A 17,398-nucleotide genomic window follows, 5' to 3' on the forward strand; every position below is an offset into this window, starting at 1 on the left:
TTGGCAGGAGCTGGGACAGAGCAACAGGAGCTCACCCCGTTGCGCAGATTCAAACTGCCGAACTTGTGATCAGCAAGCACAAGAGGCTCGGAGGTTTAGGCCACAGCACCACCCACATCCCATGCTGCAAGAGTGCCCCTCCACACAGCAATGATGCAGTAACACCGGGAAAGCCTTCCAGAACAACCAAGTGAATTGATGTGCGCAGGGTCCAACAGAAATTCACCACTATTGCTGCATCGATGGCATGTTGCAGAAGACACACACAAAAATGAAAACCAGTCCAAGGAGTCTAGTGTCATGTTTAAAAGCTAATAACTTCACTTCAGTGGAAGCTTCTGTGGACCACAGTTCACTTCTGTCTGAGGTCGAATTTGACTACAGCCCATAAAAGCTTCTAAATTTGTCTTTAAGGGGCCACAACATTAAGTGGTTGACTTTGCTACAAGAGACTAACACGACTACCCCTGTGGAACTTTCTCAGGTGGGGTGAGGGATGCTTTTTCAGCTTAAGGGCCACATTCCCTTCTGCACAATCTTCTGAGGGCCATGTGCCAGTGGTGGGTGGAGCTAGGGGCAAAAGTGAGCAAAGCAATCCATGTGAATTTTGCCTTTGTACAGTAAAATAGTTTACACACGCACACACCTTCTGTCCTCTATCCAAGCAAGCAGGAACTATTATCAGAGTTCAAGGGCATATTCCAGCCAGGCAAAAACCACTCAAGGAGTCTGCAAAGCAGGGCAAGTGAGAGGAGTGCAGCCTGGGGAGACTTCCAGGGGCCAGACAGAAAGCCCCGGAGGGCCACATTTGGACCCCAGCCCCAAGGCTCTGCACCTCTGCTCTAGTGAACAGGTCCCATTGCACAGAGCGGCAATTACTTTCTGCACGCTTGTGTTCTGTGAGTCTTTTAACTGCTGCACAATACACAGATACTCAACTGGTAGAGCTTTTCCCATGCGGGCCAGGGGAAAAGGTAAGAAAAATGCTTCACCTCTTGAACTGCTGCTTGGCACTAAAGTGTTCAATGCACAGAGGAAAGTGCTGGCTGCCTCCTACACTTAAAATTCCTTCGCTGGCTTACAAAGAGAGCAAGAAAGGATTATTTAAACTACCTGGGATGTCCTCTCTTTTTTGCAAATGGAGTAGATTAGCTCTCATTCTCCTGGTGTCCTCCAGATGCACCAGCTTGGCAAAGGCTGGGAGTAGATTGTCAAAATGCATTTGTTATTTTATGGCATTGCTTTCATATCCCAGCTCTTTCTCCAAGGAGCTCAAAGTGGCACACACAGTTCTCCCCTCCCCAATTCATCCTTGCAGCAACCCTGTGAGCTGGGTTAGGCCGAGAGTCAGTGACTGGCTCAAGGTCACCCAGTGATCTTCATGGCCAAGTGGGGAGATTTGAACCCTGGTCTCCCAGGTTCTAGGCAGAAACTCTAACCACTACTCCACACTGTCTTTTTATTAATCTAGCCCAATACTGTGTTTAATGGGTTGTGGCTCTGAGCACTATGCACTATCCAGGTTAGGCTGCTAACCAGATGCTGTTCAGATCTCATCAGCTCTCCCCGCTAACCATGCTGGCTGGGGCGAATGGGAATTGGAAAGTCCAACAACATCTGGAGGACCCCACATGGACTACCTCCGATTTAAACCAATCCCCTTCCTCGGGGGAAATTTTTAAAAAAGAAATCGCTCATTTAAAACATTTCAGGCCAGAGCAACTTAAACTAAACTTTGCAAAGGAGTGTGGCTAAGTGTACAAAGTGTTGAAATCAGTATTATCTGTAAAGCCGAGGTTCGATCAAATCCCAGGGCAATAGAATTGCAGTTCTACAAAATAAATTGGAATGTCTAAATAAGAGTATTTTGTGGATTCTCTGAGCAGGGGGTGGGAAGAGGGAGGTAAAGTATACCTGAAGGAGCGTCTCCACCCCCATCGTTCTGCCCGGACACTGAGGTCCAGTGCCGAGGGCCTTCTGGCGGTTCCCTCACTATGAGAAGCCAAGTTACAGGGAACCAGGCAGAGGGCCTTCTCGGTAGTGGCACCCGCCCTGTGGAACGCCCTCCCACCAGATGTCAAAGAGAAAAACAACTACAGTGGTACCTCGGGTTAAGTACTTAATTCGTTCCGGAGGTCCGTTCTTAACCTGAAGCATACTTAACCTGAAGCACCACTTTAGCTAATGGGACCTCCTGCTGCCGCTGCGCCGCCAGAGCACGGTTTCTGTTCTTAAGCAGAGTTCTTAACCTGAAACGTACTTAACCAGAAGCGTACTTAACCCGAGATCCCACTGTACCAGACTTTTAGAAGACATCTGAAGGCAGCCCTGTTTAGGGAAGCTTTTAATGTTTAATAGATTATTGCATTTAAATGTTCTGTTGGAAGCCGCCCAGAGTGGCTGGGGAAACCCAGCCAGATGAGCGGGGTATAAATAATAATAATAAATTATTATTATTATTAAAGATGGGTTTAAGCAGATGTGCCACTGAACAGCACCCACCACTGTTATCGGCAAGCATTCGGTGAACTGGTAACAGAGCAACCCTATACAGGTTTACTTGGGAGGAAATGTTCCCCTAGTGCCCAAGGGAGCTTACTCCCAAGTAAGTTGGTTGGGAATCACAGTATTGCTCTCATTAAGTCTCAGCATCACCACCTGTTAAATGGCAACAACGATAGTAACTGTTGTGCACAGATAAGCATTCCTCAAAAACATTGGGGAAAGTTCATAATGACCCTTGGTGATCATCCAAAAATTAAAACCATCTGCTCTTTCCATTGCCTGCAGCAACAAGGACTCTTGCTCCTTTAAAAAAAAAAAAAAAAAAACAGTGCACCAAGCAGAAATCAAACAGGTGAAACATTTTCCTTTCTCCAGCCTAGAAAAAGCTACACCATCTGAATTATTATTATTATTATTTATACTCCGCCCATCTGAGTGGGTTTCCCTAGCCACTCTGGGCAGCTTCCAACAAAATATTAAAATGCAATAGTCTGTTAAACATTAAACGCTTCCCTAAACAGGGCTGCCTTCAGATGTCTTCTAAAAGTCTGGTAGTTGTTTTTTACATCTGGTGGGAGGGTGTTCCACAGGGCAGGTGCCACTACCAAGAAGGCCCTCTGCCCGGTTCCCTGTAACTTGGCTTCTTGCAGCAAGGGAACCACCAGAAGGCCCTCGGCGCTGGACATCAGTGTCTGGGCAGAACGATAGGGGTGGAGACGCTCCTTCAGGAATATCTTTGCCCCACAAATGATAAAAGTACATGAATCCAACAGGAGAAAATAAATACAGAACCTTGCCAACCCTCATACTTGGCATTCACCATAGCACCTTAGAGTAATCATAGCAATTCACAACTATCATTAACTCAGGGATTCTTACACCAACTTTCCCAGGTAGGTCAGTATTATAACCCCCCCCCCAATACTGCAGATTTGGAGTGGGGGTTGGCATGGGCAGCTGCACACACACACACACACACACCCCAGATCAAGTAAAACAATAGAAATACTTAACTGACCAATCAGGTTGGTTCTGCCCCCCCAAAAAAAAATCCTGACTACGCCCATGGGTAGAGGGGGTGGACAGAAAACAGAATCTGAATCCAGGACTTCCCACTTCACAGTTCAGTTTCTTAGCCACCATTATCCTTTTCACACAGCAGCACCCATATATAAAAGTTTTCCGCCCGGCTTTGGCCCCAATCCAAAGACAAGTTTGAATACCTACATGTTGGGCAGCAGCTTGTTCCCGTAGGCAGGGAAAAGCAGCTTGAGAACAAAGATGTACCGGACGAGGGCATGAATCGCCATCGCTGCCATCCTCGGCCCCTCACCTCCCCCAGGATCGAGGTGCCTCCAGCAAATTGCAACGAAGTCACAGTTCTGGCAGGTCCCCGATTTTCGGAGGAAGGAAGTTCATTGCTACCATTTGACCCAGCCGGGTCTGTTTGTCGCTGTTCCTCCTGCTGCTGTTGTTCCTTTACAAAAGAGCACTTTTGGAACTCTCTGTCCCCCTTGCCGGGAGATGGATATATCTGTCACCCGGCCGGGAACATTCCCTCTGGGGAGCAACCGAGCTCTCCTCTCCCTCTTCACACATCCACGGCAAAGCAGGGAGACTTAAAGCCAAAAGGCGCAACAAACAGCTGCCCTCTCCTCCGGAGTGCTGCAGTCCAGCCTTAAAGGGCTTTGCTGCGACGGTGGCATTCAGGAGAAGCCCATGGATGGCAGGATCCGTCCAGACAAAGGGAGATGCACTCGCGAGTTCGATCCATGCTTCTTATGGGTTCCCCAGTGTCATGCTCCTGCCTCTTTCTCAATCCATTGTCTAATGGGGTTTGAGTAAGGATTTAATAGAGTCTCCGCCCCCTGCCCCAAAAGTAATACAGTTTTATTATGGGAAAGGAGACCAGCATTCATCCCTGGGGGTTTGACCATAGAAGTTATACAATCACACACAAATAGTTAAAACATACACAGCACATGATTTTCACACACATACACCCCAAGAAACCTTCTAATGCCCTAATACAGAAAACAAAACAAAAATCCGCATATATATTTTTAAAAAAAGGTGAATCTGAAATCCATGTACACTTACCAAGAACCGAACCCCATTGGCCACATATCATAATCTGGAAGATCTGGCACAATTTTGCCCGCTTCCACAGTCAGATAATTGAAATATATGGATATCTTCTTTTATGCATATCTCAAAGAAAAAAGGGAAGCCATCAAGAACGTTTGAAAATGAGGCATGAACCATTACTATCTATTGTGACTTATAAATTACTGTTATGTATTAGATTTTGTTTTTATATTTAAAAAACAACAGCATTTTTTTAAAAAAAAAACCAACAAATTACCAGTCTGAAGGATTTTTTGTTTCTTTGCAAACCACAATTAAGTTGTACTAAGTCCTTCAGAGGAAGAACAGGGTAGCAATATAGTAGATATTGTAGCTGACATCTGCCGTATTAGGGGTAAACCCTTTGAAATTAATTAATTGGTGCTCATGTGAAAAGATCTATACTGGCCACATTTGACTCCTGGATGTGAGGTTCCCATAAATGCGGGGGTCCCTGATATACAGAAAAGTTAAATGCAGGAGTGCCCATTTCCTCTAAACAGCCTGACTTTTGCTAACACTCCCCTACCCCTGTAAACATGCTTTGTAAAGCCAAACCGTTCTACAGAACTATTTGGTTGTCATTTTAAATCTGACTCAGAAAGCAGAAAACACTCTCTCCACCTGCAACAGACATTAAGGTTTTGGCTAAGGAGAAAAAAAATCGCAGGCAAAGCCACAAGCACTTCTTCTTTATTGACTTTGGAATCGTGTTGCAAGTAAAGAGCGCCTAGTCCAGGAAGTGGAATACACAGGGATTTTCGTTTCTCGGTCCAAGCCACAGGGGAACGAAAACATGCTGTTAAGTGAGCAAACGTGAAGGGGGCGGGGCGGGCTGAGCTATTTCTGAACAGCAATGAATGCCTCAAATGAACTGGACAGATCGATATATCGGTCATTTTCGGGCTGTCACTGCTAGGGAAGATTGAGGGAATCTCCTTGAAATATACTCTGAGTCAAGTGTGGATTTCATGCTCTTTATTCAGCTCATTGTGGCAGGAATGCAGTTCCCCCAAAACATCTGCTTTATATACACTATTTACACAATGGGCCCCACATGATTGGCTAATTCTGGGAAACTCCTGTATGCCAATCGGGTTGCAGATTCACTTCCACCTGGAGCTGGATTGAGTGGCTCCTGCGGACCAATCAGACTGCTGCCTTCTGAATCCCATTGTTCTAGGACCAATCAGACTGCTGCATTTTGGATCCTATTCAACTCAGTACATAACACCCCTCCTTCCATCTTATCAGGAAGGCAGAAGAGGCCAATGGCCAATTAAAGCCAAGGCCCACAAGACCTACTCATGAGAATCAAGGAATTAAGCTTTTTCCACATTGCAATGGTCAATCGTTCCATTCAAAGTTGCCTCCAGGCTGTCAGCATTTTGTTGGAGGGATTCATTCAGTCGCATACCGGAAATTTAGGTTTCTGCAATCAAAGTGGGTTAAAATGCTCTGGCACAACAAACCCACCTTTTTTTAATGGCTTTGTATGGTTTGGAAAGTGATGGGGGAGGTACACTACAAAGTATGGAATGAGCAGATTATTAATGGGAATACGTATAATGACGTATCGGTCACTCAATAAAGAAGAGGCGTTGTTTAACCTCCGCATTAGCTTTGTGCCACCCTTCAGGATGAATGCTCCACAAACAGGCCACGGTGGAGAACCACACCTTCTGGTGGCTCAGAGAAATCATGGGGAACCTGAATGCGCTCACAGGATCAGTCGCATCCTCTTGGCGACTGATTGCCAAGCCGTTCTAGCTGACAGAGATCCAGACCAGCTGTGAGGAGCACCGATGCCGAAGTCATCAGAAATAGGACTTGGCCATTCCACAGCATCAGGAAAGTCCGTTTACAATGCTTTGAAAATAAGCCCCTGCGACAGCTCGATTAGTGCATCCATGTCGATGATGTTCATTCCAGACGCTTCCAGCTACGGTCCCTCGCTGGGCTGGAAGAAATGCAGTTGTGTCTTTCTGACAGGGCTTAAATGAATTACAAATATTTTTTTGCAGCGGTAGAAGAACCAATGCACACGCAAAATAAAGTTAACAACAGGGAGAGAAAAATAACTTGCAAACCCGTTCCGGGATAAAGGCATTTCCCGTTAAAACTGTTTAGCAATTGGCTCCCCCTTGTGTGCCTGGAATAGAGGAGCAACTAGAAAAAGGTATCTGAAGAAGTGTGCATGCACACGAAAGCTCATACCAAGAACAAACTTAGTTGGTCTCTAAGGTGCTACTGGAAGGATTTTTTAATTTTTTATTTTGTTTTGACTATGGCAGACCAACACGGCTACCCACCTGTAACTAGAAAAAGGTGCTTCATGTAAGACAATATCCCACAAAGGAATGGGTATGACTCACATCTGCTTAGTGGTGGGTGTAAGGGCAGAAGAGATTCTCAGCCAGATTCAAGGAGCCCCTTTTGGGTGTATTCAGAAGGATACAATGCAAGGAACAGGGGTTTTTAAGAACCTCTGTTGTGAAAAAATGGGAAATTAGTACTGGGAAACGACATGTCGAAGGGAGAAGGGGCCCGAATTTGGAGGAATGTGGCCCAGTATATGATTGGTGTGGGATGCGGGTGGTGCTGTGGGTTAAACCACAGAGCCTAGGGCTTGCTGATCAGAAGGTTGGCGGTTTGAATCCCCGCGATGGGGTGAGCTCCCATTGCTCGGTCCCAGCTCCTGCCCACCTAGCAGTTCGAAAGCACGTCAAAGTGCAAGTAGATAAATAGGTACCGCTCCGGCAGGAAGGTAAATGGCGTTTCCGTGTGCTGCTCTGGTTCGCCAGAAGTGGCTTTGTCATGCTGGCCACATGACCCAGAAGCTGTATGCCGGCTCCCTCTGCCATTAACACAAGATGAGCACCGCAACCCCAGAGTCGGACACGACTGGACCTAATGGTCAGGGGTCCTTTTACCTTTATATGATTGTTGTAAATATGGAAGAGAACCTTTACAAAATAAAAATTGGTATTTAAGGCTTCTATACAGTTGAAAGGTATGTATAACATATAAAGTGACTGTGCTTTGTTGTGAATTCCCACTCTCCCACAGCAAGTCCCTAATCTAAGTTCACAAGCTGCTATCCGCCACTTATTTCACAGAGCTTACAGTGGCCAGAGATGAAGGAGGTCAAAGGACATTGAAATTTTTGAAGAGTTTGATAGCAAATGAAATTTATATAAGAGTGCCAAGCCAGTTTTACTTTGTGAACCGCCCCGAGATCTACAGTTGAAGGGCAGAATACAAATTTAACAAACAAATAAATAATAACTGTGCCACCTGAATTTGCTGGTGACTGAATCCCACCAGAAAATTGCAACAGTCTGGGCAACGTCCTATGAGAGGCACAGGATCCGACCTTCTTTGGCATCTGCTCCCCAGAGTTGGGGAAGTCACACCTGTTTTGTTCGCTTTCACTCATGTTGTTTATTGACAGGAGTGAGCCAGCGGTCAATCACACGAAGCAAGTGGATTTAACTCTTCATCAGGATGAAATACAGGCTGTGAACAGGCCTAATGGGCTCAGACTCTTCTGCATTGAAACCACCACCACCCTGCCTTGAACATGCCCACATTTCATTGGGCACCAATTGCTAGCCCCTCCTGCCACATGCCAGCCAAAATAAATGCTCTCCTTGCAGATAGAGCTCTCGGGACTGAATTTTTTTTTGAAAACCTGTCACTAGATGGCAGCACTTACGTGTAATCACATCAGTGCAGGTGAGACAGGACATATTAAACAGCAGAGTTGTCATCTGAAGAACTCCCAAATAAGGAACATATTGTGAGATCCTAAGAAAACGACATATTGCCTGTGTCACAACGTTAAGAGTCGTCAAAGCCAGACTCCACCTGGAGGCCTGTGACCAGTTCTGGGCACCCCCGTTTAAGAATTCTTCTTCTTCTTCTTCTTCTTCTTGGAGACACCATTGATGGAATCTTTCCAGGAGCTTATAAGTGGCCCATATTTCACAAGCGTACCCTACAGTGAAGTTGGTAGTACAGTAGCTTTGCAAATAAGCATTTTGGTTTCCCTGCGAATGTCCCATTCCTCAAACACTCTGCATTTCAATCAGCAGAAAGCTGCACTCGCAGAGCTTGTGGAAAGATAACTGCCCAGGTAGGAAAAGTGATCAACACTTTCCAATATTACACCATTATGTTGGATTTGTGGCACTGCAGAGCGGTTGTTTTGTGCTAGTTGGTGCAGCACTTTTGTTTTTTGGATATTGAGCAATGGGCCAAGTTTTCTCTAAGCTTCTGTAAAGATATTTAGGATGTTAAAGTTTAAGGATATGGACAAGCTGGAACGTGTGCATAGGAGGGCAACCAAGATGATCAAGGGTCTGGAACGGTTGAAAAAGCTGGGTATGTTTAGCCTGGAAAACAGGAGACTGAGAGGAAATATCTTAAATATCTCAAGGGCTGTCACATGGAAGGTGGAGCAAGCTTGTTTTCTGCTGCTTCTGATGGCACGATCCAAACCAATGGATTCAAATTGCAGGAAAGGAGATTCCAACTAAACTGTAGGAACAGACATAGCTTTCTGAGGGTAAGAGCTGTTCAACAGTGAAATGGACTCCCTCGGAAGGTGGTAAAAAGGTAAAGGGACCCCTGACCATTAAGTCCAGTCGTGGACGACTCTGGGGTTGCAGCGCTCATCTCACTTTACTGGCCAAGGGAGCCAGCATACAGCTTCCGGATCATGTGGCCAACATGACTAAGCGCTTCTGGCGAACCAGAGTAGCGCACGGAAACGCCATTTACCTTCCCGCCAGAGTGGTACCTATTTATCTGCTTGCACTTTGATGTGCTTTCGAACTGCTAGGTTGGAAGGAGCAGGGATCGAGCAACGGGATCTCACTCTGTCGCGGAGATTCGAACCGCCGACCTTAGACTCCTTCATTGCAGGTTTTTAAGCAGAAGTCCCATGGACTGCAAGAGGATCAAACCTATCCATTCTCAAAGAAATCAGCCCTGAGTGCTCACTAGAAGGACAGATCCTGAAGTTGAGGCTCCAGTACTTTGGCCACCTCATGAGAAGAGAAGACTCCCTAGAAAAGACCCTGATGTTGGGAAAGATGGAGGGCACAAGAAGGGGACGACAGAGGATGAGATGGTTGGACAGTGTTCTCGAAGCTACTAACATGAGTTTGGCCAAACTGCGAGAGGCAGTGAAGGATAGGCGTGCCTGGCGTGCTCTGGTCCATGGGGTCACGAAGAGTCGGACACGACTGAACGACTGAACAACAACAACAAAGCAGAATTTGGATGCCTATCTGTCAGGTATTCTTTAGTCAAAACCGTACCTATGGGACAAGCCAGGATTTTTGCCCCAGGTGAAGCCCCCAGAGAGGAGCCATTGAGGCTCCCAGACTATGTGTGTGTGTGTCTATGGAAATGCACATAGGGTTTGTGTGCCAAACTAGGTCTTTGACCCGGGTAGAACAGTGCCTAGTTTCATCACTTCTTTAGCTAAATGATTTGTGTATTGCAGGGGGTTGGACTAGGTGTGATTTATTTATTTATTTATTTATTTGAAGTGTTTATAGCCCACTCTTTATTGAATGTTTTCAATCCCAGAGCAGGGAACAACGTAATAAAAATAAAGAGAGAAAAGTAATATACATGTATTTCTGGAAGGGGTTAATTAGCTAACCTATATATTTACCTGAATGTATTGTTAGTCCAGTGAATGTATTAAGTATAAAAGTGCCCCTGTTAAGCTCTTCTGTATGAAATTGCTCTGTAAAGCTGTGAACTTTGATCTGCATTGTACTTCTCTCTGGCAAGCTTTGCCTTACTAAGTGTCTGGAGATAAGAACAGTAGACCTTCCACAGACTGTAGCTGTCCTTGCAGAGAGGAACTGTTGTCCAGGTCAAGAGATAGGATGGCCTTGCTGGAGTGCACATGAACCAACTCTGGCTAAATGCTCTTTTGCCTTATATGTCCTTTGCCTTATATGTATAACAGGAAATGTACAACAGGAAATGTTCCTTATATGGACAAGAGGAAGTTTTCTGGGGTGGGAAGAGAGCCAGAGAACTGTCTATAAGAACTGTCTGAAAATTGGCTAGTTTTGTACTTGCTTGGCTATCTAAACACCGAAGTACCTCTGCATGCAGAAATTAAATCTTTCTCTCTCTGAAGCCAGAAGCCTCAGGTTTTTTTTTTTTGCTTCCATGTTTTCTCACCGGGCGCAACAATGGGAACCCGTAGGGGCAAATAAGGCTCCATTTCAATTGTTTTTAAAAGCACTTGATATATATATATATGTTTGTGTGTGTGTGTGTGTGTGTGTGTGGTGTACAATGTAAAAATAACAGTGAACATTCTCACTAAAACAAAAACACGAAATGCAAACAATACAACAGTAGTATTCAGAGAGGGTGTTAAAAACCAATAAAAGCAGGAGCTCCCGGTATTCAGACAAACCAAAATCTGGGCATTGGTTTTAGTGAAGGGTAGATGTTCTGAATGAAATCAGAAGGGAGCTGAATGCCTGCAGCACTTAACACTGCCTGTTGCAAGGGCAGTTCACAGCAAGCCTAGACAGCAACATCCTCTGTTGTTCCTTTCCACGTGCTATGCTGTGAGCAATGCTTAAACATTGTCGTGCTTATTGACATCACAGGGGTTCACCCCTAAGTCCCAGGTCTGGGCCCTGACATCTCAGGGTCTGGGATGCTCCTAGCTGCCCGTTACGAAAAGCCAGCAAGCAGGTGCTGAGCGCAGCAGCAACAACAACTCTCCTAGCACTGAGCATCCCCAGCAGCTGAGACACGTGGAACATATGGGTGAAGCCGACCCGGAAGTTGTGCCTTCGTCCTCCACGGGTGATGAGTCCCCCTCCGCGTGAGTCTATGGGCGGCCGAATCCCCGCCTCTCAGGACGGCCGTTGGGCGGCGCGCGGGGGGAAACTAGAGAGGCTGTCGTTGCCGCCGCCGCCGCCGCGCAAGCGCAGAAGGCGCTGCTGTGAGGCGGCCGCCGGACAGGCCTGGCGCGCTGTGCGCCGGTGTGGGCGATGCTGCAGATGCGGGACTCGGTGGAAGGCGTCGGGCCGGGCTCCTGCGAGGGCTCCGGGGGGGCGGCACTGCTGGTACCCGCGGCTGAGGCCGACGTGCCCTTCACGCCGACGGGGGAGCTGCCGCCCAGCTCGCCGTCCGCCTCGCTGTTGGCGCAGGCGCCGCCCAGGCAGACCCTGCGGCCCCTCAGCGTCCGAAACCCCACCCGGGGGGGCCGCCTCAAGGAGTACTTCGTCTTCCGGGTGAGGAGGGGGGAGCGGCGGAGGCCACGCCCACCTCTCGCGCCCGGGAGCTCCTCTGCGGGCAGACTGCCCCTGTGGCTGGAGGCTCTCTTTGGAGTGGGAAGGGAGAGAGAAACGGGCACGCGATTCTGGGCGCGGTTAGGGGGATACTCTAGTGGGAAACCGTGGCTTTGAGGCTGTGGAGAGGGAGCGGAACAGTATTGCCGAATCCTAGAATTGGAAGGGACCCTGAAGGTCATCCAGTCCAACCCCCTTCCAATGCAGGAATACTCAGCTGTCCCACACGGGGATCAAACCTGCGTCCTTTGTATCCCCAGCACCGTGCTCCAACTAGCTGAGCTATCCAAGGGCACATAATTCTGGAGTTTCAGTGCAGTTTCCCTCCATAATTTTGGATTTTGGAGGGGGATATTCAGTGGGGTTGGTTGTTAGACTGCAGTTATGGAGAGAAGAGGACAGAGAGAAATTTACTTTTGAAAGGAAAATATATTTGGGTAGGCCACCCCTGTGGCTGGAGGCTCTTGTTTGGGAGGGCAGAAGCGAGGAGATCAAAGGACACATAATTTTGGCCAGTGAGGAATATTTAGCAGGGAGTAGACTGCAACTGTGGTGAGAAGAAAGACAAGAGAAGGAAATTAATTTTCAAGGGAAAGTATTCATTCTAGGGGTAGACTGCCGCTGTGGCTGGAAGCTCTGGGAAGCAGACAGGAGAAAAGGGCGTGTAATTTTTTGGGTGGGGGGAATATCCTGGGGATAGACTGCAATTGTGTATGGCAGCTCTGTTAGGGATGAGAAGATGTCAATATTACTCTAACGGGGGGAAATTTATTTCCTTTTTGTTTTAATTTAGCCAGGAACAATAGAGCAGGCAGTGAACGAGATACGAGTGGTGGTGATGCCCACTGAAGATGGAGAAGTGCAGAGTGTATGGCTGCTGACTGAGTAAGTAGCAGATCTGATATGCAGTTTCAGTACAGTTTCTCTCCTTTCATTCTTTCCAAAAAAACAGGTGAAACTTAGGAGTGGTGGTTCAATTAACATCAGAAAAGCAAGCCAAGCTGCATGCAGAAGATCTTGTGATCTGGCAGGAGAAGTCTTTACAAAGTTTTTGACTGCAACCTCTTTAAAAGAAGCACTTGACCATGCCACCCCCAGGGCTCCCAAAAGCAGGATGAGATGTAAACACAATGACCAGACTCAGAACCAGACTGACTTGTTTTGATCCAGGCAGTAAGGCAGGGGTGGGAAACCACAAGCCCAGAGGCCAAAGGTGACTCTGCAGGCCTCTCCATTTGACCCTCAGGACTCCCACAAGCCCCGCTCCTTGCATGTTCTTGCCTTGCTAGAATTTTTATTGAACTAAGATCCTGCTTCTTTGCCTGTCTGCAAGAAGGATGGACAGGGGTAGAGTACACAGACCTATTGACTTTTGCAGAGCTGGAATGTATGGTTCAAAGATAAGGATAATATCATTGCTCTGCCCACTTTTGCCTCTGCCCTAGAAGGTGTAAGGGTGGCCCACAAACAATGATTTAGAAGAGGTACTGGTGAATTATCATTCTATATTTCTTGATTTCAGGATTAGCTAACCATGCCACAAACCTTTTAGTGTGTATCTAACTGCAGTAAAAATAGACTTTCGATTTAAACTGGGACGGGCATGTGTACAAATAATTTATTTCTTAGAAGTCCTCCTCAGTTTATCATCTGTGTTTAGTTTAGGGAGATAAACCATGCTAACTCATCTTTTTTTTCCCCTTTCCAGAATTGATCACTGGAACAATGAGAAGGAACGCTTGGTTCTCATTACTGATTGGTCCCTTTTGATCTGTAAATATGACTTCATCAGCCTGCAGTGCCAGCAAGTGACCAGAATATCACTTAATGCCGTTGATACAATTTCCATTGGAGAATTTGAGTTTCCTCCTAAATCACTGAATAAGTGGGTTCTGATTCTGTTTCCTGTTCTTTGTTTTGTGTATCTTGTAAATCCCACTGCATTATAGAAGACTTGCAGTTGTTAGCTCCTGTCTTCTAGTAGATATTTACTATAGAAGCCTTTTGCTTAAGCTTCTAGCTTCCGGATCTCCTTTAAGTTCCTCATGCATCTTTAATTACTACAAAAACTATCAGGTTTCACAGTGTAACATTTTTATATAGGTTGTGTGTCGTTGCTTTCTCATAACACAGTTTAAATGGTTGCAGGGTTCACAGAAACTGCATGACTGAAGGGGGAGCTTGAGTGAGCATACAATCTTTCCCTTTTTCAGACGAGAAGGCTTTGGAATCAGAGTCCAGTGGGATAAACAAAGCCGTCCCTCCTTCATAAATAGATGGAACCCATGGTCCACAAATGTGCCATATGCCACCTTCACAGAACATCCCATGGCTGATGCTGATGAAAAGATTGCATCTCTTTGTCAAGTAAGGTGTTGCCATATGCGCGTTCTTTGGGTGACTTTAGTCGAGGTCAAGTTCTTTAGGTAGAAATCATAACAGAACTTTAATACAGTGGTACCTCTAGTTACGAACTTAATTCATTCCAGAGGTCCGTTCTTAACCTGAAACTGTTCTTAACTAGAGGCGTGCTTTCACTAATGGGGCCTCTTGCTGCCGCTCTGCCGCCGGCACAAGATTTCCATTCTCATCCTGGGGCAAAGTTCTCAACTCGAGGTAACTCTTCCAGGTTAGCGGAGTTTGTAACCTGAAGTGTTTGTAACCTGAGGCGTTTGTAACTCAAGGTACCACTGTACATAAGACAGACCAGCATCCTACGCTTTGTCCTTTCCGAGGGTTTGATGGAAGTGTAAAGACTTGATTTGGAGCAGAAACGGCTGGGGTTGAGTTTAGCTGCCTTAATATTGTTCTCCATTGCTACAGACCCCTTCTCCACTTGCCTTTTAAAAATGTGTGTCTTCTCTTTGGTTTTCTTAGTACAAAATCCACACATCTAAGCATACATGCAAAGGACAGTTGTTTGGTTTACTTCCAAGAAAGGTAGACAAGAGTTTGCAGTATAGACAACTTGATGCCAACTGAAAGGTCTTGAGACTTTCAAATAAATAAATTTGTAGGTACATCTAAGGTTCTGGACCCATCCTGTGAGGGTCGTTCTTTTATATTGCAGATACTCTTGCTATGGCAACAAACTGCTCTTGAGTGTCCCCGTGGTTTCAAAAGTAACTTGCCATATGGCACGGAGGGATGCTGTTTGAGAAACAAGCCCTGTTCCAAAGTCCCATTGGCTGTACTAATTGTATGGCTTCTTACATCCTTCTGTTATGGAGTTAGCATGAAACCTGTTATTTCATGGCATACTTCTGGTGAGGGGTTTAAAAAAAGTGCTTGAGCCATTTGCAGTTAGTTGTTGACAGATACAGAAGTTCTGCAGTGTTGGTTTACTGACTATCATGATTTCAGTATAATTAACAGGTATGGTTTGTGTTTGTTTTTTAAGTTGGAGAACTTCAAAACTCAACTGATCCAAGCTGTGAAGAAGGCCCACAAGGAGTGCCCTCTGCCTGGGAGGGCAAATGGAGTTCTGCTGCTGGAGCGCCCTCTTCTCATTGAGACCTATGTGGGATTGATGTCTTTCATCAATAATGAGGCCAAGTTGGGCTATTCAATGACAAGAGGCAAAATTGGATTTTAAAAGTCTGCTTCCAAAAAAAGGGTGGAGAGATCACTGCCTATCAAGTCCCTGGAAGAAGAAAGTGGGAGAGAGAACATCATATAGAGGAGTTTCCAGCTCATCTAACAGAAGTCTTGCTTGTCATAAAATTCATTTGGTGAGTCAAATAAATATTCCAGTGAAAAGTTCTTTCCCTGTCAGTGTGTCTCAAGTAAGCCACCTGTATATTTTGAAGCATGGTTTCATTTTTAACTCTTGCCAGTAAACATATTACTTTTGCAAGTGTCATATTTACGTATGCTCGAGGTTGTTTTGCAGGGATAAAAGTTCTCTCTCTTTTGATTTAAAGAGAGCACCTGTTGGTTTGACAGGTTGTGAACTGTTTTGCTAAAGTGATTATTTTGTCAGAACCCAAGTTATTTTCTGTTAATCTTTGGAGACTGCACATTTGAGTGGAAATGTGGTTGAGTGATGGTAGTTGCCTTTAATAACCTTCTATAGTCAGATGCAAATGCAGCTAGCTACAGCTTCTCGTTGCAGTCAGATATCCAAAGAAGTCTCACTGTGAACACACAAGCAGCAGTGTCTGATTTTTATATTAACTTTTGCCACATGGGATCAACTTTTTTTTTATCTTATAGGAAAAGGGAATTTTTGATTAGCTTTCTACTTTGTTTTAATCTAAACTAGATGAATAGCACCAAAGTACCTCTCTAATAAGAGGGCTGGGAGAAACGACTATGGACATTTCCTTAAAACTAGACAAACCTGTAACTCTTAAAAGTCAAGTATATAGAGACTTTCTGCTCTATTGCATGAATAATGTTCTGTGGCTGGGATCCAAAGGGCCATGTGAGGTTTGTGCATAAGGATTTATCGGAAACTCCTCGTATCCTTCCTCCAAAAAGGTACCCCAAAAGGTCAAGGATATTTCCAGGTGGCATTCCATGAGATAAGATGCTGCCAGAAGGGAGAAAATAGCAACCATGCCAGCCCTCCCAGTGCCTGCACATGAGCTTTGGCTCCCGGCCTGTGTCACCTTTGCTGGTTGAATCTTTCTATGCTTACTGAAAGTTTGTCACTAATATGCAAGAAATCCTGCTTTGGTACTGGTAATCCAATGTTTTATAGTGCTTATTTCTCTGAACCATTTTTTTCCCCTCTGAAAATTTGTGTCAAAATATATGGTGCTGGAATGGAACCGAATGCATGACCCTTTTTGTCTTAAGCAAGGTATATTTAAGCTTAATAAACTTGAAGTAAATGTGAATCTTAAATGTCATCTATTCCTTGTGGCAGGTTCAACAGTAGTGGGTCAGAGGTTGGGCAGGGAGGAGCAAACAATTGTTTAATGGAAGGGAAACAAGTAAACACAGAAACACAAACTTTTTACATTGGGTGCTGCCAGTGGCCTTGTAACACTATTTTGTATACCAAAGAAAAGCATTTTTAACTTAAAGCCCTTATCATAATTTAATTTATTAGACCAGCTAATGTAATTACAAAATGCTGTGCAGGGTTGCGTTGACAGACCTCTTTGTCCAGCTATATAGTAAAAATACGGGGGGGGGGGGGATTGGATAGTACTGTTCCCATCTGTGTCTGCATCTGGTAACAGCCTTAAGGTAGAGAGTGGGAGGGGGTAGCAGGCATTCAAAATGAGGTTTTGTTAAGTGTGGTTTGTGTAGTACTGAGGCATACTGGGAAAAACAAACTGGCTGGAGATTTTAGGCTGTATGCCAAGTATATACAGTATATTCTGGCGTATAAGACTACTTTTTAATCCAGGAAAATCATCTCAAAAGTTGGGGGTCGTCTTATACGCCGGGTGGAAAATCTGTGGTCGAGT

At 45.5% G+C, this 17,398-nt stretch overlaps 2 protein-coding genes across 4 annotated transcripts in view; one reads left to right on the plus strand and one right to left on the minus strand.

Moving 5' to 3' along the window:
• Nucleotides 1-4,067, minus strand: part of MEGF6 (multiple EGF like domains 6) — a 202,356-nt gene extending 198,289 nt beyond the window's left edge. For all 3 annotated transcript variants that reach the window (XM_033156424.1, XM_033156426.1, XM_033156423.1), the window contains exon 1: nt 3,733-4,067. In XM_033156424.1, coding sequence (XP_033012315.1) covers nt 3,733-3,824 — 92 coding nt within the window. In that variant the 5' untranslated portion in view covers nt 3,825-4,067. The remainder of the gene's footprint in view (nt 1-3,732) is intronic.
• A 7,544-nt stretch (nt 4,068-11,611) lies between these two features.
• On the plus strand, nt 11,612-16,819 carry TPRG1L (tumor protein p63 regulated 1 like). Its single transcript, XM_033156428.1, has 5 exons — nt 11,612-11,918; nt 12,769-12,860; nt 13,684-13,860; nt 14,189-14,342; nt 15,376-16,819. The coding sequence occupies exons 1-5, from the start codon at nt 11,676-11,678 to the stop codon at nt 15,568-15,570; spliced, it is 861 nt and encodes a 286-aa protein (XP_033012319.1). The 5' UTR covers nt 11,612-11,675; the 3' UTR covers nt 15,571-16,819.
• Nucleotides 16,820-17,398: the final 579 nt, after the last annotated feature.

Source organism: Lacerta agilis, chromosome 8, assembly GCF_009819535.1.
Source record: "Lacerta agilis isolate rLacAgi1 chromosome 8, rLacAgi1.pri, whole genome shotgun sequence".
NCBI lineage: Eukaryota > Metazoa > Chordata > Lepidosauria > Squamata > Lacertidae > Lacerta > Lacerta agilis.